This window comes from Centruroides sculpturatus, unplaced genomic scaffold (genome assembly GCF_000671375.1).
Source record: "Centruroides sculpturatus isolate CEXI.00-Female unplaced genomic scaffold, Cexi_2.0 scaffold485, whole genome shotgun sequence".
NCBI classification, from domain to species: domain Eukaryota; kingdom Metazoa; phylum Arthropoda; class Arachnida; order Scorpiones; family Buthidae; genus Centruroides; species Centruroides sculpturatus.
The window spans coordinates 321,926-346,676 of NW_019384760.1; the positions used below are offsets into that span (position 1 = coordinate 321,926).

Genomic DNA, 24,751 nt, shown 5'->3' on the forward strand with positions numbered 1-24,751 from the left:
AACAACAGCCAACACATTTCGGGCATCTGTATATCCATGGTTGACATCAGGGATTTGTATTTGTACGGTATCACCAATTTGAGCAGAAGGAAGTTTTCTTTTTTATGTTTGTAACATTTTTGATGCTTACAGTAGACTATTCTCTTTCAAGTCTGCTCTTTTTATAGAAATAAACTCGTGTTGTTCAGTCCGGGCTTGATATGAAGACGTGGTAGGTTGCAGCTTTTCTTCAATATTTTCCTTTGGAATATGGTTTTTGGTATGGTCACTGCTCAAATTTCCTTTAAAAGTATTAACAATTTCTTTGAGCTGTTCTTTGGTTTCAATATTTGCGATTTGCTCACCAGGCAAAGATGACGATGCTATGCCTCTTTTTGGTTTAATGCCAAACAGGACTTCATAAGGTCTTTGGTGTGTTCCTTCATGGTATATTGTGTTCTTGGCAAATTGAAACTTCATAGGTAATATTTTTGTATTTAACTTGCAATTCTTTAAGCATATATGTTTTTCTTCCATGGCCTATTCTGCTGTGAGTTTCAGATATTATACTGAACAACTTTCATTATTGGTAATACTGTATATTCATTTCTCCTGGTTTTAATGGCACAATTAATTTTTCTTCATCATTAATTTTTAAAATCCAAAGGTGTGCTGCACTTAGTTTTAGCAGAAATCACTTCAGAAAGTATTTTAGAATACTTTTCTTGAGAAAAATAAAAACAGTTGTCTTCTTGTTTACTTGCAATTAATGCATGTACTTTTTTAAAAAGATTACAGTTCACTGCAGTAGCTATTGAATATAAATTAAGAGTATTGAATAAAAGTAAAAATTAAGCAAACATTGCAAGCACCAGCAAATCTTGCGTAAGACCGACAAACAGCAGTGTTTGAGAGTATAACAAATAGATGCAGAGGATTTGGTGGGAGAGAACAAAGGAATTAATGTTTTTGTCACTTCTCTCTGGTTGTGTCTTCTCAGCTTGTTGTTTTGATTTCCATGAGAGCTTATTTTTGCTTATTGTCATATACCAGCAATGGTATATATATATATATATATATATTATTGTCTTGATAGCTAAAATATAAAAATAGATAAAAGAATAATCTTTATTTATTTTATTGTAGATATGCAGATCGTGCCAAACAGATTGTTTGTAAAGCTGTTGTTAATGAAGATGCTAATGCTAAATTAATAAGAGAATTAAAAGAAGAAATTCTACGTTTAAAAGCTATGTTAAAAGCAGAAGGAATAGATGTAGATGGTAAGTAGTTTAAATATATTAATGCTTGAATAATTAATTTTGAAGAATATTTAATTTTTGTAATTTAAATATTTGTAATATATTTTAGAATTAAATTATGATTTAATTTTTATGGAATGTTTTTGATATAATATAAATTTATTATATTATTTTTATGCTTAAGTTAGAGTTTACAGGGCATTATAATATGATATCATTCATTTATGCTTTTTGGAATTAGCTGACAAAAACATTCAAAATATAATCCTGGAGTATGTAAATTGCATACCATGTTTGGTTCTAACTTGGTCATTTGTTTTAATGTTATTTTATGAAAATTTTGTTTTAGTAAACAATTGTTTAAACAAAATTATGCAAAGAAAATAATGTAAAAATGCATTATATTGTTTGCTTCAGCTATGCACATAGTTTCTTTCAGTTTAATTTAGGTATTTATGTTTAGGTGTTTAGATCTTTGTTTCCTTCTTTGATAAATAAATGGATTAAATGTGAAAATAATTATGTAATTTATTTATTGATAATTACTTTTAAATTATTTTATACGTAAAACTTAATGTTACAAGTGATTTTTTTTTCTTCTTTAGCTTTCAATGAAAACTTAATGAACATCAATTTAAAAGTTTATATTTGCAAAAGAAAGTAAACATGTAATCTCTGTGTACTAAGGTGCTATCTACTGTTGGTGCACTTTAATTTTTTTGGTCATAGGTGACAATCTTGTTTGGTCTGCTACATCTGTGTGGGGAGCACATTGTCTCCCCTTATTCAGCTTTTCTTCACATTACATCTAACTTTATATGTATCTGTGCTGTTAGATTCATTTATTTGCTTCATTTCTGAGAATATTTTTGTGAGATGGATAAAATTTATTTTTTGTCATAAAATGAAAATTAATTTTTAATTATTTCTGTTTTATTTTTTAAAATTTATTTGTATTTATTTATACTTCTATGCATTTGTAGCTAGTTTGTACTCTTGTATAAACGACTAGAAATAAGCGAGGAAGGTTTTGTATCGATCATTTTTTTATTTATAATTATTAGTGATCATTTTTACAGATAAATTTTTGAAAATTCAATGATGCTAATTGAAGTACTAGATTTTTATAAAGTCTGGTACACGTGGAAAAATTGATTATATGCAGACTATAAATGTAGATGTCATTATGAAGAGAGTCTGAAAGTTTTTTGCACATCACATAACATTATAGAGATTTGATGCGGAAACCATGTGTGACATAGCAGATGTCTGTATTGTAATCCATTTCTTGCCATATCTTTTTCATTACATTCTCTGTAATAATGGTGGTCACTGCCATAGTTTTTATATATATCACATGGCAAAGGCAGTACATACATACGATTTTTTTATGTAATCAAACAGTTAAATCAGGTGATCTTTGTGACTATTTTATATTACATCTGCCCTTTCTCTAGCATTCATATGCATTATTGAGGTAATGCTGTGTTAAGATAAAAAATCTTTGACAGTTTCTTTTCATAATGATATTTATATAAAAGTGATATCATTTATAGTTTGTATGTAATAAATTTTTCAAAGTGTTACCTGACTTTAACAACTCTAGTAGTAGTAGTAGTAGTAGTAGTAGTAGTAATAGTAGTAATAGTAGTAATAGTAGTAGTAGTAAATTAATTAAATTTCTTCTTTGTTAATTTTCATTTTCTATAACTTTCTTGTTTCTTTTTACAATCAGTTTACTTTTTTGTGTAGATTTGAATATAATTAGAGATCTAAAATTAAGATAAAAATATCTAACATCTTGTATGTTAGATCCTTTTTTATTTAGATCTGTTGATAAATGCACAAATTCTTTGTTTATTATACAAAAAGGAATATTGTAGAAAATCAGAATAACAGAATAACATAGTATTATGAAACTAATGGAGAAATTTGAAGTGGAGAATTATTCAATTAATGTAGACCAAGAAACATAGATCTATAGCTAGAAAAAGACATAATTTTGTGTAGATATGTTCATATTCAAAGATTCTGAAGTCTATCTGGAAAAGGGTGGAAAGAAGTAGAGAAAGAATGTTCAAGTGTAATAAGTTGGATGTTTTGGGCTATAAGAAGTGATAGAAAAAATTTCATAGAAAGAAGAATGGCTCTAGAAAAATCTCAGACTATAGAAAAATAATCACTAAGAATATTGAAAATTTAGGTGACTAAATCAACTGAACAGATTCTAAATAAGCAAAAAGTGGTAAAATAGAATCTATTATACAGTACTAGCAAAATTAGAACTATGAGAGAACTTAAAAATAGTTAAGGCAATTTGGATTTATAAATAGATTATAGGTAGAAGTGGAAGGATAATTTACAAAAGAAGCTCAAGGAACTCTATGGTTATTCCTGTTAAAGTTTTATAGAGATATAAAATAAAATAGAAGTATATAATATGATCATTTCNAGATCATCTTTGATGTTAAATTTAAACAAAAATCAAACATTAATAGATTTAAGTGAAAGAAGCAGCTTTTAGATTTTAATGTTCTAAAAATACTCATAATGCAATGTTATTATAATGCAAAACATATTTTATTCTTACTAAATTACTTTTAATTAATTAGTGATTTTAATCCTAAAAAAAAAGAATTTTGTTTTCACTTCTTTATAACAATGCTCTTTAGCCAGTGTCTTTTTAAGTTTATTCTAGAATTTTAAATTATTTTAGATTGTAAATTATATCATATCTTCTTCTCATTGGAAAATGGGTTGTTATGTTTCAAAACATTAGAAACAGATTTTATAATTTTTTAGTTGTTTGAACTGGCTGGAAAAGTACTATTGGATAATTTTTAAAGTTAAAAAAATATATACAGGGTGTCTAAGCTAGAAGTATCCAAAAATACCCAAATATAAGCATCTGTGAGATTTATTAAAATAATTTTTTAGTATTATACAGAGTAACTTGCCAAGTTTTCATGAAAGTTAGTAAAGTTTAACATAGAAATCTTTTTATTTTTTATTCACTTCATGCTATGTTGTTAAGAAATCAGTGTTTTTAATGCCAGTTAAAAATTTTTTTAGACTAGTTATGTTTCATTTTTAGATTGAAAGTATTATCAAACACCCATAGAACTATAGATCTGAAGATGAGACATAACTAGTTTTGAAAATGTTTAATTAGCATTAAAAACAAATTTCTTAACAGTATAACTAGCAACATCACCAAATGATCATCTAAATAATCAGGCTACAACTCTGTTGATTTAATGATTAATGCTAAGTAATTTGTTACTAGAGGTAGGTATTATAGCCTGATTATTTAGGCAATTGTTTGGTGATGTTTCTATATACATATTTGGCTTCACAATGTTTGATATAAGTATAACTAGTATGAGGTGAATAAACTACAAAGTATGGAATCAAACTTAAGCAAAGATGGACACCTTTTGTAGCTTGACAGGTTTCAAAATGATATCTGAGTTCCTGTCAAGTTTTTTTTTATCTGAGACATTATTAAAACAACTGTTGCAACAATACACTGTTTCAAATTGTCCAAATCTTGAACTTTAATAAAGACTGTGTATATAAGAGAAAAATCCTATGCCAAAATGTCTAATCGAGTCATATCCAGAGATCTAGATGGCCAGACAGGTGGATTTTCCTTGTCTGGGAAAAGTGTTGTTCAAAAATGCCGTAATATCTTATTGAAACATGAAATCTGCAGGAATATGTGGTACAACAAAGATTTGTAGTATGTCAAGATAACAAGATAAGTGTGTCTGTCATCACTATGGATTCTATGAAAAACAAAGTGAACCAGTTATGCGCTCCTAACCAGACATTTGCTTTTTCTTCTTATTGCTTATTTCATTTTTGGTCACTTGGTGAGGATTCTCAGTATCCAAATGCAGTAATTGTATCTGAACCAAACTTCTTGTCTCTGATAAACTTGTAAAAACTCTGGATAAGACTAAGTTTTCTAAAGTATTAAACACTTGTTAAATTCACAAGGTACCTTTTTATTGGGTCATTGCAGATTAAATGACCATTTTTTAAAATTAAATTTTCTGGCCTTGTAGTTCAACTTCTTCCATATGAACAGTGCTGTATGTTTGCAATTAGAAGAGCACACATATAATATGTAAATTTAAAAATGTAATCTCATTTATATTTTGAGTTCCACATGTTTAAGAGTACTTTTTCTGGTGGCATGAAAAAATAAGTAAATTGAATTTTTTTTTTTTTAGTATAAGTAGGGACCTAATGCAAAGCAATCTGAAATACCAATAAAACTTCTGGTGAATGCTCTGTTAGTAAGCAGGCCACCAGGCATTGGTTAAAAAAATTTCATTCCACAAATACAAATTTCAAAAATCAGAATTGGAGAACATCATTGAATCAGAACATTACCTGACTATCTAGGAAATTGCAGAAAGGTTGAACATAGACATTCAACTATTTCTCGACATCTAAACATGTTAGGGAAAGTCAAGAAGTACAACAAATGGGTACCACATGAACTTGGTGAGAGAGATGAGCATCATTTGGAGGTCTGCAGTTCTTTAATTATTTGTCATAAAAATAAAAGTATCCAAATGAAATTCTTCCCATCCACCTTATTCTCCAGACTTTTGCCAACAGATTATCACTTTTTTTTTTATACATTTGAACAATTTTTTGGCAAGGAAAGTGTTCAAGAAAGAGGATGCAATAAAAAGTACTTTTAATGACATTTTGGCTTCTCATTCCTGTGATTTCTATCAAATTGGCATCAATGCATTTCTATTGCATTGGGAAAAGTGTATTAATGTTGGTGGAGACAATTTTGATTGAATATGAAGTTGTAAATTAAATTAATAAACATTCAAAGTCAGAAGTAAAAATCGGCCATTTCATTTGCAACAACATATTATATATTGCTTCCTGTCTCTTTTAGAGTCTTGCTCCCCTTTGGGATAAGACATTAATTTTTTTCATGCATGATGCCAAATGCATAACTGATTTAAATTCAGCTAATCACATGCACCTTCTTTTATGGTGTCCAGATCTCAACTGAGGCAATAGCCATCTGTATAGCATTTTTGAATGCTCAATTATTGTGAAATGCATGTACTAATGACCTTTAACATGTGTTGAAGCAAATGTTAGATTTATTATCAGTTGTGTTTTAGTTTACCAAAATATTATAAAAAATTTTCTCTATATAAGCCATTATTTTTAGATACTTCTATCATGGACTTTCTTCTCTATTTAAAAGTAGTTATTATTATATGTATTGGAAATAAATTAATGATGTATTAGAGCTGTTATTAATTGTGATATTATTTTATTACAGACTTACAGCGACATTTTTATTTAAATTAGATAGAAAAAATAAAAAACAAAATATTTAATACTTTTTATAAATCAGGATGGAAATATTTATAATCAGTATAAATGTTTTTTAGAATTTAACATTCCTGTTTCAGATCATCTTTGATGTTAAATTTAAACAAAAATCAAACATTAATAGATTTAAGTGAAAGAAGCAGCTTTTAGATTTTAATGTTCTAAAAATACTCAACTTTTTCTCAAAATAAACAAAGAAATAATCAATAAAAGCAATAAAACAACATAAAATGACAAAAAAATTAAATAATTAAAAAAAAATAAATAAAATAATAAACAATGAAATAAAACAACAAATAAAATACAAAAGGTCTATCAGATGATTCAAAGTTTTAATAATTAACAATTTGTCATGGATCTAGGATGTTTCTATCTTTGTGTATTTACCAAAGCATTTTGCTTGTTACAAAAGTAACTTCTTTGATTTGAAATGATGATAACCTCATGTCTGTATAAATAACTTTTACTTCATTCCAACAAATCTGTATATATATTCATAGTCAGTTGTTCATGTTCTTCAAAACAAATTGTGTTTGTGTAAATTTGCCTCTTAGTTTGTTTTTATTAAATGCAAGACATTTCATATTTATTCTTAATTATGATAAATAGAGAATACTACATTGAACATATGCTTGGAAAAATTAATAATTATATTAAAATGCAATAAAATACTTAATGAATAATGTGTAGTATATATTTGTAAATAACTTAAGCATAAATAGTTGGAAAAGCTTATATTTTTTAGCTTTTTATCTAAAAAAATAATGATCAACATTCTACAAGGTTCAAAATTATTATTAATCACTCCAAAATAAACATTTATTTTGAGAGCTGCAGTTTTTATTGCATGGTTAACAAGTACAATAGATGAATGGATGGACTATTTAATTTAGGTTATCAATTATTAAAATTTATTAATAGATGATAATTCTGTCAACCTTAAATCTCCTTTATCATTAATTTTTGTTTATTTTAAATATATTCTGACAATAATCTGGCAGTTATTTAATTTGGTTGGACTAACTGATTTTATAGATACCAAAATTATAAAATTTGAAACAAAGCTTTAATTTGACATGGGAAGTATTGTTGAAATATTATGGAACTCTCTTGAAGAAGATAATATGAAGTCTATAATACAAGCATTATGTGAATTGCTGTACATTAAGAATGATAGTAAAGATCAAGTTATTGATTTGAAAATAAAGATCATAAAAGAACTTCATCACAGCTTCATATTTACTGCTATTATTATATTGAAATTTATTTGCATGAAATGTAAGAATGAGATCAATTTTAAAAATTTGGAAATGTGTATTGATTTATTGAAAATGAAAAGTATTATTGATAAATCTGGCAAATGTTTTTTTGAAAGTAAAATATATTCAAAGATAAATATATATCCTAAACTTTCTTTTCTTTAGAAATGTAGAGAATTCCTGTATTAGTATTCTTCAACATACTACAATCAATGAACATTCTACAGAAGTTTCTTATTGAAATAATGATTTTTGGCATCAAATATATTACTTCAATTCATAAAATCTATTGGAGAGTTGTTCTATTTCAGCAGATTTCTCAAATTAAATAATTAGCACAATAAAATATTTCATATTTAATTACAGTTTTTACAATAGAAAATATTTAAGCAAAATTTATTATAATATTTTACTATAGAATTAAAATTTAACAAGATAATTCTTCAAATTAACTTCAGTGACTTAATGTTAATTTTAGATAACATCCATATATAAGTATAATTAATATACTGAAAATATTTCTATAATTATAAGTAAAATTCAGAGTTGTTCAGTGACAAACATTGGTTTCTTTCACACTTTTATCTGATACTTTTCTTTTATTTTTTATGCTGAAGCTGGCCATGGAACAGTTAATGTTGAATCATGCAGTAAGTTCTTATTATGCATCAATGCATGTAAAGCTGCAATAGAAAGTTGCTTCCAGTATATTGTATTTATTGATTAAAATTTCTATATACATCATTTTTTAGTTCACTTTAATTATATAAAATTTTTATATTTTTGTGTTTAAATACATTTAAATACAAAAATATTTAAATAACATTTTAAAGGTATATAAATTAATTTTTCTTTTTCTTTTAATAATACTTAATACTGTGAAATAATAATGTTTCTAAAAAATAAAAAAGTCACAACCTTATTCATAAAATATTAAATTCTCTAATTATTATAGCACATTATTATTATTGTTGTTGTTATTTTTTTCAAATAATTATAAAGATAATGAAAGTCATATTTTATTATCAATTGAATTGTTCCTATATAAAAATTTTAACTCTTATTTTATTGAATAAAAATAAGATCAGTATCATCTCTAAGAAATTGTAATAAATATTTTCTATGTAGCAAGGATTTTGAGTTCTCTCACTCAAAATGCTTATTGCATTAGAATAACTAATTAAATATAAATGATTTAAATTTTGTTTTAATCATAATCTTGAATTTCAAGATTATAATTAAAATTAGGAAAATTTCATCTTTTATATAAAAATCAACTATTACCAATTCCAACTGCTTATTTATATATTTTTAAATAATAATTAAAAAGATGGTATTATTTTAGAATTTAGTTTTTATTGGAGTAACCATTGTTAGATTGAATGTTGTTTATTTATTTATTAATCCTCTATTTCATAAGATAGTAATATATTAGAAAATTAAACTGCTTTCCTATAATGTTATATTTTGTTATCAAAGGTAGAAGATATTCACATTTAAAATTTTCAAGTCAATAAAAATTGAATTCTAAAATAAAGTTTCCTTAGCGACATTTAAAAATAAATTCACATATAAAATAAAAACTCTTTTAAATCAGAACAAAATTCAATTCACTTACATTAGAACATTATGTTTTATTTAATTGAAAATATTCAAATTAGTAAAACTTCACGAATTATGAAATATTCATAATACATTTAATATATTCTGAATATTAAAACTATATTTACATACATTTTTATTCTAAAAGTCACTCTATTATAAATTGCAATCTGAAAGCCAAATAATTTTTTTTGATTACAAATGATCTTAACATTGATTTCAATATTTTCAAACATTTAAACTTAATTAAGTTTTTCTCCCTTCTATAAATTTTGTTATTTAGCCTTTTTTTTTTTTAAATATAGTTATCTTAATTAAACAATTTAGCTTTTTCCCAAAACAGTTTTACTTCTTTTGCATAATGAATTTTATTATTTTTATTTCATTTCTGTTGGATATTATTGAAATTACATTTTTTAATTCTTTATAAACAATCCTTGTGTTAAACTGTCTAGACTTCTTCCATCTATTTTTTATGATATATTTAACACTATCATTTGATAGGGTTCCTTTTAGGATGAATAAATAACAGATTTTAAAAAATTTCCAAATACAGATTGTCATGGTAATAAATATAAATATGTAAAAGTGTTTAAAGAAGTGTTATAAAGTTGAGAATAGAAATGATTTCGAAGAATGCTGATTAATTTAAAGTAAATTATTAACATACCAAAGATTCACAACTTCCAATTTTGTAAAACAAAATAAATGGTATAAAGGAATATATCTTGCAGCACAATTTGGTTGGTGGAAGTGCTTTCAGATTTATATCCATTCTCCAGGACAACATAAAAGAATTTTGAACATTGTTATCCTAATTGAATGTGAAAGAACTTGAACCAAATGTAAAGATATATACCATTGAAACATTTGTTTTGTATAATTTACATTAGCAACATTAAGATAGCTACATATATAGAAGCAAATAATTAATTTAAGATTATTAAAAATAACAGAATAAACAGATATTTATCATACCATTTTTCAATTTTATTGCAAAATAAAATATTTATTTGAGCTAATGCTTTATAAGTTGATTATCTTTAATAACAACTTTGTTTTTTGCATTAGAATATTAGTTGTAACATATATGAATTGATTGAACATAAAAAATCTTTTGTGTTTATTTATCTATCATTATTCATGTTAATCTTAAATTTGTTTTAGTTTTGCTATTTTGCTAATACAAATATCATAATGGCTAAAAGTTTTCAAAATAAATTTTAATATGTATTTTTTGACGTTTAATCGTATTTAGAAGCATTATGAAATATATGAACCAAATGTTAGATAGAATAATATAAATTATGTTTCAATTTTTAATTTCAAAAAAATGCTGTTTTCATCTGCATTATGGATTTGTATTTAATTTTTAAAGTACGCATACCATTTTTATTCACAATTTGCACTAATACTCTTTTTCCAAGATCAGTGAGTTTTTAAAATCATCTACTTTGGTGTTCAAGTCTAAATGCTGCAGTTTCTTATTCTGGTATTTTGAAACCGTGCTAGTAGTTATTAGTAGTAATTCAAATACAAATTATTATTGTATTTACTTTCAGGCACTTGGCAATTTTTATCATCAAATTTTATTTAGTCAACTAAATAAAATTTGATGATAAAAATTGCCAAGTGCCTGAAAGTAAATACAATAATAATTTGTGTTTGAATTACTGCTTCAGTTTCTTTTCATTGGCAAATAATATCTGCTACAGTGGATTTTGGAATTTTCAGAAGTCTGGAAATAAACAGACTTATATACAGATTTAATACTGCAATAACATCCAATAATCATGCTACATTGAAAATCACTGAGCTTTCTTCTTCATGTTATTTTGACAGATATTTTGCAGAAGTGTACAAAATTATACAAATGATCAAAGTAGCTCTGTCTGATTATAAAATGAGCAAAAGAAACTTTTTGCACTTTTTGTTAGGATATAAATAGCATTTGTTCCTTTTTATCAGTGTCCAAAATGCTTATATCCAACTATATCTCTAACTGCACTACTATAATAAACCAAAGAAGGTCAGTTAATTTGACCAAAAACATTTGGTATGTTAACAAAATAGACTGCATTATAAAGGTTTTTGAGTATTTTGGTCTTTTATTTAACTATTGTACATTACTTGCATGTAACATTACTTAGCAATCTGCCTGTAATTCATTTTGGAATGTATTAAGCCTATTGATTTGGAGTTCATTTTAGAATTCATTTTTTTAATTCTCTCATATTTTCATTATCATTATTCAATATAATTTTTACTTATTGGATTCATTCTCCATCCAGCTTCATATCAGCAGAACATTCCTATTCTCGTCAAACAATCAACTTTTAACATAAACTAAATTTTAAACATTGATAATAATTCTTGATTCATTTCAAAATATAATCAAAATTAAATTATAAAATTAATTTAAATTGATATAACAGTAAAACATTTAATATATTGAAGTATTAACTGTGATTTATGTATTCAAAAAAATTGATGAAATTTTCATTTCTTTTTAAATTATACTGTACTAGTCTATTCTTTTCTGTAAATTACAGTCTGCAATTCTTATAAGGAGAGTGAAATATAAAGATAAATATTATTTTTAAAAACTTATTTTTTTTTAATTATTTTTTATTATAGATGAAATAAATAATATGGAAATAAATAACAAGAAACAAAAACAAATTGTATCACCTGCTGGAGAGAATGCTATTGAGCAATTACAGGAATCAGAAAAGTTAATTGCTGAGTTGAATGAAACATGGGAAGAAAAACTGAAAAAAACAGAAGCTATTAAAGTCCACAGGTATAATACTTAAAATTTTAAATAATAATATGCATAATGAAATATTATAAAATTCAGTAGAATAGCATTTATATATCTCTCAGGAAACCCAAAAAACTGCACCAAAAAAGATGCAACAATTTAAATTTAAATTATACTTCAAAAGTTTGCAGAATTAATAATTTTATGGCAAACTTATGATATTACAGCTGTTAACAAATGTTTTATGTCTTTTATTTTATATCTTTTTCTATAAAAATAGTAAAACCTTTTTGCACATTATTTTTTTGGTCATAGTAGTTAGTGGTCATAATAGTAAAACACACAATTTACGATACATACCTGATTAACAGCACTAAATTTCAAAATAATTAATATTTTAAGACAAAGTTTACCCAAACTGGGACCATGAGAACTAATAAATGGTGGTCCCAGTTTGGGCGAACTTTGTCTTAAAATATTAAATTAAAAGAACCATCAGATGAAAAGAATTAAGATTCAAAATAATTCTTATTGTTCAAGACTCAAATGCTACTGGTATGGGAAGTATATTGTCCTTTACAATTCTTTTAAATTTTAGAATGTCTGTTAAGAACTGTTAGAAGTTCTATGTTAGAATCATTAAGAACTAGTCTTATCTGTCAACATATTTGCTGTAAAAAATTTGTTGTTAAATTAGAAATAAATAAGGAAAATAAAGAATCAAGTAAATTTATATAAATAAAATTTATAAAATTTCTCTGAATACATTTTTTTATGTAAATGCTTTATTAGGTATTAATTTCCATATGTATATTTAGTTGATGACATTTAATCAAGCCTGGCTATAAGACCTTTACTTGTTTAGTTGCCATTTTATTCAAAAGAAATGACATCAGTCTTCCTGACAAAATTTAATTTACAAAACCTTTCTGTTAATAACATAAAACTAAGAACTAATTGGAAATACAGTAGAGCATCGAGTATCTGACTCAATTGGGGATTCGGGTTGGTTGGATAACTGAAAAGAATGAAAAAAATACATTATTAGTATAGTATATTAGTATATCGCTATTAACCTACTTTGCGTTGAATTTTCATCGATGTTAAGCCTAACAAAATTTTTTTTAAAATAATAATTGTCGCTATTCTATCGTTAAAAATTATTTTAAAATTAATTTATTGCTCACAAAACAAACAACCAATCATAATTAGAAAATTAGGTATCGTTTAAATACTGGCCTCCCTTTCATGGTCAAGCCAATGTTGCCAGCTAAAACACGCAAAAATTTAACAAAAATAATATTAAAGTAGCCAAGACATAGCCAAATATTGTAGCGCCACATCACTAGCGGACATTTGAAATCTGCCGACTAGAATGGTCGGTTAACCGATGTGACAGTTAATCGGGAGTCGGATAATCGATGCTCTACTGTAATTGAAATAATGTCACTTGAAATTATTTTCGCTGGACAGGGTATGCTTAATTGCTGGAATGGAAGGGAGGAGTGCAGTGGTGGCAAGAGTGAGATTGGGCATATTTTCACTTCTAATTACTATAAATGAAATTAAACAGTAAAATAGATGTAATCTACATTAAATAAGTTTCAAATTGATATATAAAACATAAATATAATTTGTACACAAGTATAAAATAATTGAAAATAAACTAATTACCATATTTAACAAAAACAAATAACCTGTACTTCACTCCAGCACTGAATTTTCACATTTAACAAATGTTTTTGGGTCAATTCGTAACCTTTTCTCAGTTAAAAAAAAACAAAAAAATAAAAATAAAAAAAACACAGAAACTGCCTGCATACATTCCAATTATTATATGTTTGAATGATATATTTGCAATTATAAATAAATTAAATTGCAAACCAAGTAGAATATTAACAGTAAAATGTACGAAATATATACAACGATTTAGAAACTAATTCACTACTGCAGACTCTATATGATAAGTGCAGGAAACCTACTGGTGCTCTGAATTAAGACTGTCAAATTTGTCATGTAATCAAGTCTGTTGTAATCAGGAACATGTTCACAACTTCTTATGAGTATCATAAGAAAGTTGTTAATGTATTCTGGATTAAAACAGACTTTTTTTTATAAATAATTTATAGAATAAAATAGTGAATGTTTTGTAGATGATTTTTGTATGATATATTAAATAATGCAGTTGTTTTTCATTTTATTCCATAGAGAAGCAGTATTTGCTGAAATGGGAGTTGCACTCAGGGAAGATGGAGATACTGTTGGTGTTTTCTCTCCAAATAAGGTATATGATGTAATCTATGATTATGTTGTACATTTATTTTTAGCTCCATTAGTAAATAGACTTAAAAATTAATTAATTAATAATTGAAAAGATTTCATAAATAAATTTTTAGAAGAGTTAAATATTTATTAATTTATCACTAATTAACTTTAATATTTTTTTGATCATAAAAATTCTGAGATTTGCAAATTGTATTGAAGTTTTTACTATAAAATTAATGTATAACTATCCCAATTATTATTTAACATAGACATGTTAACATTCCTTTGATAGCTTTAAATAATTAAGTTATTTAGAATTATTAAACTAATTTTAGAAATTTTTAAGGATGTATAAAAGTAGGATCTGTACCTATATGCAGGTGCTGGAAAAGTTGTGCAAGAGTCTTTGCCAATTTTTTGCTGTTGGTAATGTTAGTTGTTTTGGTGATATTGTCTTTTACAGGTAATATTTGCCTACAGAATCCACTTTTCATCTCCTGTTTCATAGTGTATGGTTTTGTCTATTAAAAAGCAGATTAATTAAAATTGAGACTAAGATGCACTGTTATTTGTGTGCGCAGGTTAAACTATCAGTAACAGGTTCTCTATCCAGTATATAGTTGGTTATGTGCACAGGTTAACTGATGGGCTGTCCACACCTCACAAATTATTTTACCCAGTGCTTTTAGTGTTCAAAAACCATTGAATGTGTTATTTTTATCAATAATTCAATTTCCTGACATATTATTCTTGGATTAAATTCAATTAATGTTTTAATTCTGACTGAGTCAAGTGTGGTCTGATTGTGATTCATCAGTAATATTAGAGTTGCCACTAAAAATTTTTACAAACTACCTTTTGCACTTCTAACATTTATGGCTTCTTTACCAAACACTTTACACAACTATTTAGTTAATGTTGTTGCATTAAGTTAAATGTTGGCATAAAGTGTACTTTTTTTTTATTTGTTAACACTTGTTACCAATCAGATTTATTAGTGAACAGTAATACTTGGACCATGAGTTTATCTTGTAACCCAAAGATTATTATTTAATAAAATTTGATTGTATAAACTGGATGCTTTTGCAAATATAATATTTCAAAAGGAATGCTTTTGAAATATTATATTTGCAAAAGCATCCAGTTTTATGATCCAATTTGCAATTTTTGAATTGAATCCATTTCATGTTTTCTATATTTTGTGTTATTATTTATTAAATGCAATAAGAATTATATTTCTGTAGTTTTCAGAAATACTCTGAAAATTATGATAAATAGAGGGTGTTAATAAGCTAGAACTCAACAACTAAAACTATGAGTTATGCTTTTCTATGACATAAAATAAAATATTTAACTCCACTTATTATAATTTTATATTATCTATAAATAGTTTCATAATTTATTATTAATTTTAGACTCCCCATCTTGTTAATTTGAATGAAGATCCATTAATGTCAGAATGTTTAATATATTATATTAAAGATGGAATAACAAGGTAATTATTTCTGTTTATTAAAGCTATTATTTACTGCTACTAATGTTACTGCTACTATGTTTTTGATAGATGATTAATTTCTTTCCTAATTAATGTTATTTTAGTTAGAAAATATTTCTATTTGCATGAAGGAACAACAAAACCTCTCAACAAATATCTTCAAATTAAAATAATTGGAATTTATTTGTAATTTAAGGACTGGTATATAACAACATTGCCATGTGTTCATATTATTCAAACACAAAGGAGTTTTGTTGGTGATCAAAAATAAGAATTCACAGTATATTTTGCATTAATTCATAACAGAACAAAAATTTGGACTTGACACAGACATGAGATATTCTAGTGACAGTGTTGCTCAGCATAATGTCAAAATTTCAGTTATAAATATTGAAAAAATTTTATTATATTAATTTTTTATGTATTTATACAGTTATGTAATTTAAATAACTGTTAATCGATTTTAGAGAAAGTTTATGTTTTAATTGTAAAAATTTCATTTAAATAATGTTTTTCTAAACCTTTTCAGAGTTGGACGACCCGAAACTAATGTTCCTCAAGATATAAAATTAAATGGATCACATATAATGAACGAACATTGTATTTTTGAAAATCAAGAAGGTAATTAAATATAATAATTGTATTAAACAAGAATGTACTTTATTATGAATTTTTAATAGACTGATTGAATCTTATAATTTACATAAAGGAGTAATTAACAATAATTTTCGAAAATCCAACATATACATGAATCAATCATCAAAATTTGAAAACTTGGAAATGTTATTTAATTAAATTAAACAAAGTTTTTATAGTTAGTTCATGTGTCTATTGATTTTTGAACATTTGCTAATTATTCCTTTATGTAAATAATATAATTTACTGACTCCTAGATTATGTGTTTATTGTTATAAGCATATTGTTCGATAAAAATTAATACTATCATTGTTATTGAATATATTGGATAATTGTAATTAAAATATCCTTATTCAATACTGTCTATAATAGGAGTTTCCAACATTTTTCATATATTGAACCTTTTAAGAAAAATTTTTTTCATTCAACCCCCTTCAATATTATATGTATATGTAATAGCCCTTCTATATAATTTTTAAAATTTATCTCCCTAAATTTATTTGAGAAAAAAATATGTAAATTTTTAATCTCTTTTAATAAATTTTTTATACTTACAAAATTTTATTGACTCTCAAACTTTCATCAATCCTAGGGTCAATAGCAATTCTGTTGAGAAACCTGGTGTAGAGAGATATTTAGCAGTTCAAATATAACCATATTTGGTATAGTGACATTTTAGAACATGCAGAAGAGATTTTCATAAAAGAAAGATTAGTACCAGAACTTGTCATTATTGACATTACAAGCAACAAACATTTTATTTGTATGATTCATGTTGTAAAAGAGACCTCATGATGCAGGGTACTTGTCAATGTTGGTTCCATTGTGAAGGTGTTAAACCTGAAGGCGATGACCAGTGTGTTCAACAGTTAACCATAATTTATCCTTTAGAATGCGTCTTGCATATAATGTGATATTGTCTTTCAAACTGTCAAATTTGTAATGTACCCTTGATAAACCACACTTTTTAAATGTCCCCTGAAATGAAACTGCTTTTTCATTGCTTGTAGCAATGAAAAAGCAGTTTCATTTTGGTACTATTTATTTATTTTTTATTACAAAAATGTTTATGCAAGGCTTTTTATAATCTTATATATATTTTTTTTTATTCTTTGATTAAAATCTGCTTCATTCCAAATATGATAAATAAAATCTTGATTATTCTTAACTTGTGGAATTTTATGAATAAAAATATAAATTTTTTTAATCTCTTTTAAAATAAACTTTAATGATCATTAATTTAATTTATTGTTAAATTAATAATTACAGGAATAGTAACTCTCTGTCCTTGTAATGATGCCATGTGTTATGTTAATGGTCGGGAAGTGTCAGAACCTTTGGTATTGCGTACAGGTTCTAGAGTTATACTTGGAAAATATCATGTTTTTAGATTTCAACATCCTGAACAAGGTAAGAGTTTATAATTTAATAGTAATTACATTTGTAGTGTAAGACATATTTGTTTTTTAATGAAAAAATTATTGGAAATAATCCTTATTTATGTAATGGCTATAGAATACATGAAATCAATAGTTTTTATTGCTTTTACTTTGTTTATTATGTAAAAATTTTTAGGGGCCCATTTTTCAGAAACACTTGAGAAGTGGGTCTTATTATTTGGACAAGGAGCTGTTTATTTGTAGGGCTACATGCTCACCAAGTTTTGTTCAAATCAGAGACCTGAACATCTGGCAGTTTCCTTGTTAGTTATACTTACACTTTCTGCCAATTTTTATGGATTTCTCATGAGCACCCCATCATGCTTTTATTTTTGGTTGCATAATACCAAGAATACTGTGAAAGCTGAAGAAAAGTTATTTTTTTCTTTTTTTAGTGCAGTTGGTGAATAAAAAGCATTTTTTTAAAATTTTTTGTCTTTATTAAAAGTTGAATTTTCAATATCAGCAACATTTTAAAATAAAAAATTGTGTATTATTATATATGTGATTTTATATTAGAGAATTTTTTATAATTGTATGATATTATAATATAAAATCAAATATAATACATCTAAAATGTTTTATTTTTTTTAATAAATTATAGCAAGAGAAAGCAGAGAGAGAAAATCTCCAACTGAAATATCAAACAGTGAGTATCATGTTTCTTTTTTATACATATATAAGTATGTATATATAAACATACCAATATACTCAAACATTAAAAAATTAGAGCTATTTAACTCAGAAAATGGTTAGTTGCCCATTATCCCTCTTATGCAAATTGTATTCATCCTGCATGCATGTGGAAGTGCAGATAGTCATTTATAACATTATTCAGAGTTGCATTCTTGTACAATAGGAAAAACACTAATTTAAGTGCATTTGACTGAAGTCAAATTGTTGTGCTAGAAGGCTGACCACTTCATCTTGGAAATGGCTTCTACTTTGGAATTTTCTCATATGGTTCCAAGTATATACTTTGAGTACATGATATCAGGACAAAAGCGGTTGCAAAATTACTCTAGTTACAAAAAGAAAATCAATGAAAGGGAAAATTATCTGTGCAGTTCACGAAAAAATTCTGCAATTCAACATATCATATTTCAACTGTAGTGTATCAGTGAATGCCAGCATTTAAACAATACAGCAGTCATGACAACAGAGTGACATTCTGCTTTATTTTATAACAGTCATCATTTATATCATGTATCATTGTTTACAACTCTAAACAGAAGAGTTTGATTTATATGGGAAAAGAATCATCACAACTGGATGCTTGAGGACTGGAAACATGTAGCCTGGTCAAATGAGCCTCAGTTCCAGTTGTTTTAAGCAAGTGGCAGAGTGAAGGTATATCTAAACTTCATGAAGCAATGGATCTCTCATGCCAGGTTGGAACAACTTAGTTTGGTGGTGGCAATATTATGGTAAGGAGTGTGAGATTTCAACCCCCCTCATTTGTTTTTCATTTCCACATTGTGATGACATTACAATAAATAATTGCCTGTTTCACTTTAATTTATTCTTACACATGTTATTTATCTACTTATCAAATAATATATCAATGATAATAAAGTTTATTAAAGGTTTTTAAATTTAGACACAAATGGTAGCAAAAAATAAGCATCAAATAACTTGTTATATGTATGAGGAGAGGAGTACTATCTATTTTTAAGTTGACCTGACATTATTCTTCCTGAAGTTTGAAATTTGACCTCCTTGGTGAAGTGTTTACTTTTTTCAACACATGATTTACTCAGGAGACTTAAAAAATATGTCTACTATTAACAAATTCTTTTTTGAAAGATTTGGAAATCCTTTATTCATTTATGTACAAAATGATGCCATTCAGTGTTTATGTATTAATTTGAAACCTCTGAATATAGAAAAGGTAATGTTGGAACAGCATGCTTACAGATTACATTCAAATGTACAAAAGTTATGTGAAGAGTTTGTGTCTGAAAGTCATCAATGTGTAGATATATTTTTGAAAAATGTTTTTCAGTTCAAAGAGATACTAAGTGGCCAACCAAAGTTTCCAAATCTTGCATCTTTTGTGAAGAACAACTTAATCCTTTTGTAAGGCAATTCAGATGTAGAGCACAGGTTCTCTTTCATTAATAACATCTTATCAAAGAATATATTGAATCTCTTTGAGTCAACTATAATTGGTATATTACATGTTAAAGATGCAGAAGACATGGAGATAATTTTTCAGTTCCATTGATAGGAAACACTTAAATTGTGTAATCAAAAGCTATTCAGTTTATAATGCATAGAAGTAAGCTTTAGCAAAAGCTGTTGAAGAAAAAAAAGTATGAGGAAGAAGAACAAAAAGAAGTAGAAGGAATTTAAAAAATGCAAACTACAAAATGAAGAAAAGATAAAGAATACTAAAATTAAAATCAAATTTTTGCAAGATGAGTTAATTTCAGCACAAAAATACTGAAAGTAATAAAAGATTACAGGAAGCCTTTAAAAAAAAAAAAAGACTATATAAGTGTAATAATTGGTTAAGATTGGTCAAAAGACATTCAAGAATTATTGAAGAGCTGTCTAAGTGCTAAAGGAAAATTGAATCATTTGTAGTTATCCAGTTAGAAATATTATGCATTTTTCAATTGTATTATTCTTCACATTTTAAGTAAGAAGTATTTGTAATAAAGTTATTGATAATATTTTTTCATTTGTTTGTTTTTGAACTTGTTTCTTTGTCTAAAAAGAACATGTAATTAATAAAGGCCTATCTATATTCTAGCATTCTTACTTTAATTATACTGATACACTTTTGTTGTTATTTTTAATGAATAGATGAAATTAGTTATTTTCTTCATTTTATCATTTTGTATTTTGTCATTATTTTTTTAGCATTTGTAGTCCTATTTTCTCTTATTTTTTTATTTTTGATTTTTTTTTTTTTTTTTGAAAAATCTCTTTTGACCTTGCAATTGAGCCTTTTAATTACAAACATGTATTTTACTATTCCCATATTTCATAGTTGCTGTATATAGTTATGCCTAAGTTAAACTTTTGATGATATTTTGGAGAAGTGATTTATAAAGAGCTATAATAAAATTTTAAAATATCTCTTAATATCACATTTTCATATACATTTTTCAGATGCAATTTACTGTATTGAAATAGATTTAAAAACTGATTCTCCATAATATTAAAAAAAGAAAGATATTTTAATATTTATAAAATTAGTCATAAATAAAATATCATACTATCAATGAATCCAAGTAAATTCTTTTGCAGAAAATGAGCCTGTTGATTGGAGTTTTGCTCAGTTGGAGTTACTGGAGAAACAAGGCATTGATCTGAAATTAGATATGGAGAAAAAGTATGTGTGATTTATCTTTATTTATATTAATATGTATCTACAGAAAGAATTAAATATTTATATTAAAAGAGAAAATTAAATATCTACATTTAATTTACATGAAGAATAATTGTAGCTTTTAGGTTTAATTAATATTGTCTGGACAGTGATTTAATTAGATCTTATGTCAGTCAGCATTTGATAGTGATTTACTTTTGCCATCTTCCTGCCAAGACAGTAATAATGATAAAAAGATTTTTTTATTAAGTTTTATGCTCTTTTCCATCACTTATTTTTTGATTCACATAGTTCTTTATTTCACTTATGAAAAGAATATATCGTTAAGCATGTGCATACTCTTATCTGTCTACTTTTAGAAATTTTAAATAGATGAGTTAAAATTTTTATTGGATAACCAATAACACTACACCTTACACACTTTTCCAGCAAAAGTTTAATCAAAACAAACATTTTCAATTCTGGTCCCAGCATGCCTGGTTGGCATGTTGGGACCAGGAAATATTAAAAAAGATGTTTGACATAAACAAGTTATAATCAAAGGAAGCATTTGAAATATTCCAGACATCTAGAAAGGGTGAATTCATTAATTTCAATGAGAAGGAAACATTATTTAAAACATGGCAATCTCTAGTTGATAACCTGATGAGGGAAGAGAAAACAACATAGGCTTGACATAAAATACAGTAATACCCCGAACTTACACGATAGGTGGGACTGAGCGATAACTGCGTAAGTCAGGGTATAATTTTGCATATAAATACATACAAATAATTTTTAATTGGGGCCAGAGACTAAAAAAAGCAATAATTTAGAAAAAAATGTTTAATAAAATCTTAGATAATACATATGTATAACATATTATATTATTATACAATTTTTCACAATTACTTGTTTATCACACCATAATTTTAACATTGTTTCCATCTCAGCAATAATACCATGATGTTTACAAATGATGCTTGAATTTAAAGATTGAGCATTTTTCGCAGCTTTGAGAATTTTTTTTATTTACCTTTTATAATTGTTCTGACCATCGATTCCAGTAGATCAAACTTCTTTGCCAATTCAAAAATTTTCATTTTTGTATTGAAGTCTTTAATAATGTTAACTTTACATTCCAAAGATAAAGTTTTTCTTTTCTTGTTTGATGCAGAAGAATCAGTTCTACTTCATTTGGATGACATAGTAGAGTCTCTTAAGTCTCCGTAGATAAAACAAACACAGAAATAAATAACACAAAATAAATTGTAGCTATGCGTCGATTCCGTGCGACATTTCTGAACATGTAAGCTGAACAATAGTGTGAGGGGAGTGAGTAATCAAGAGTTGCGTGGTGCTCAAACAAAAGACGAATCAGCGAGATTTGAAAATCGTGTAACTCGGGGTAGCGTAAGTCGAGATATTACTGTAAATTACATATGTTATTAACAAACATTATTCATTTTTAATTTATGTATTCATTTTAATATTTTTTAAATATGTAAATTATTTGTTTGTCGAACTTTTGAAATACATAAATCATTCGTTTTCAAATTTTCTAAATTTAAAAGTAAGCATTATAGTTCTGCCATTAGAACTCTCTTTTCTGTAATTTGCCAATTTAATACAATTTTCAACCTATGGTAGACCTCTGAACAGGATCAAAAATGTTTGTTTTAATTAAACTTTTGCTGGAAAAGTGTATAAGGTTATGGTTATTAATGTATTTGTTTCCAGTTTTTTCTACATTTTATTGCATTTTCATTTCTTTTTATAATTTGTATGTTTTATATAATTATATTTTAAAATTTTGTATGTGTGTATGTGTATATATAAAGGTATATTATTGCCAGTATTGGCAATATGATGATATCTAAATACTTTTGGTAAAAGTTAGAATATAAACTTTTGTTCCAGTTATGTATATAATTTTTTGTACATGAAATTCAAAATACAATCACATCTTTTTCGACAGTTTCAGCAAAAATTAGATTTAATAACCATAAGTTACAAATATTTTTAGCAATTTTAAGAAGCTGTGGTTGCACTCTAAGTATGTTTTTCAACAAATTGAAATGAAAGAATTTTCAAAAATAAATTATTTAAAGAATAGTAATTTCAAATAGATTTTCACAAGTAAGTAAAAGAAAACAGACTTTGTTTTCTTTTACTTACCTTGATTTTTATTATTACTTGATTTATTTCCAAAAGAGTTCTTAATTTTCAGATTGAAAAAATGAATATTAACCCAATAAATATATAAGGATAAGATTCAAATATGATGAATATTACTTTTTGAAAATTTAATTTAAAAATTGCATAATATTTTAGCTATTCATATTTGAATTATTTCATGTACAGTACCTACAGTAATAAAACAATAGTTATCTGGACACAAAATTTTACTGAAAAGTTTAAGTCTGCTCTCTACTGATAATTCATTTTCATTGATTGATTGATAGTAATGGGAAAACTAACATTAGATTAAAAGTATCAGTTTTTTTATTTAGTACTATCCACATTTTGCAGTTTTCTCATCATTAACATTTTATCATGTTTTTATGTTATTCTTTTGATGATCTTTCAACAGTAGCCAGTATAGATAACTTATTTTATTACAGATTATGACTTAAATTGTTAACTAAAACAATATATGAAATGTAAGAGAGTTGATGTGACAATCAAACATCAGGGTAAATGGTACAGTTATTTGTTAATTCAAATATAGATCTCTGCAATAAGTGTTCTATAAAATCTATTATGAAGAATTGCATTGCAGTATCAATACAAGTTTGCTGTCAGTAGGTAGCAAAAAATTCTGACAGGTTTTTTCTGCTGTTGTATTTCCTTAAGTGGCCAATAACTGTATTGTTTACCCTACTTCATGAAAATAAAATTGAAATATTCGAAAATCTGTTTTGGAATATTTCAGTTTTATTATTGTTTATTCAAATTAAAATTTGATCTATAATTTTTTTTTTTGTTTGAATTTTACAAATATTTAGTGATTTCATTTCTGTAATTACAGGCTAATAGCTTTAGAAGAACAGTTTAAGAAAGAAAAAGAGGAAGCTGATCAGTTTTTTCAACAAGAAAGAAAGGTTTGTTCAAAGATTTTGTTTTTTGTTTCTGTTTTGAATACAGATAGTTTGAAGATCAAAACAGAAACAAATTTTTTTAAATAACTTAAATTATTATTATTAGAAATTTTAATTTTTTTTTCTTAGAATTACGAGGCTTGTATTGAAAGTCTGCGAAAACAAGTTGAAGAACATTCTCTGATGTCCAGCATGTATAGTACTTGTACTGTAGATGATGTAATTGTTGAAGAAGACATATTAGGTTATAA

The 24,751-nt window shown here is 25.8% G+C and overlaps 1 protein-coding gene across 1 annotated transcript in view; it reads left to right on the forward strand.

Moving 5' to 3' along the window:
• The window catches only part of LOC111628794 (kinesin-like protein unc-104), a 219,622-nt gene that overhangs the window by 134,584 nt on the left and 60,287 nt on the right, over positions 1-24,751 (forward strand). Inside the window, exons 13-23 of the mRNA XM_023372640.1 lie at positions 1,126-1,262; positions 8,497-8,529; positions 12,119-12,284; positions 14,454-14,529; positions 15,926-16,005; positions 16,535-16,626; positions 17,911-18,051; positions 18,685-18,729; positions 21,339-21,423; positions 24,431-24,503; positions 24,630-24,744. Coding sequence (XP_023228408.1) covers positions 1,126-1,262; positions 8,497-8,529; positions 12,119-12,284; positions 14,454-14,529; positions 15,926-16,005; positions 16,535-16,626; positions 17,911-18,051; positions 18,685-18,729; positions 21,339-21,423; positions 24,431-24,503; positions 24,630-24,744 — 1,043 coding nt within the window. The remainder of the gene's footprint in view (positions 1-1,125; positions 1,263-8,496; positions 8,530-12,118; positions 12,285-14,453; positions 14,530-15,925; positions 16,006-16,534; positions 16,627-17,910; positions 18,052-18,684; positions 18,730-21,338; positions 21,424-24,430; positions 24,504-24,629; positions 24,745-24,751) is intronic.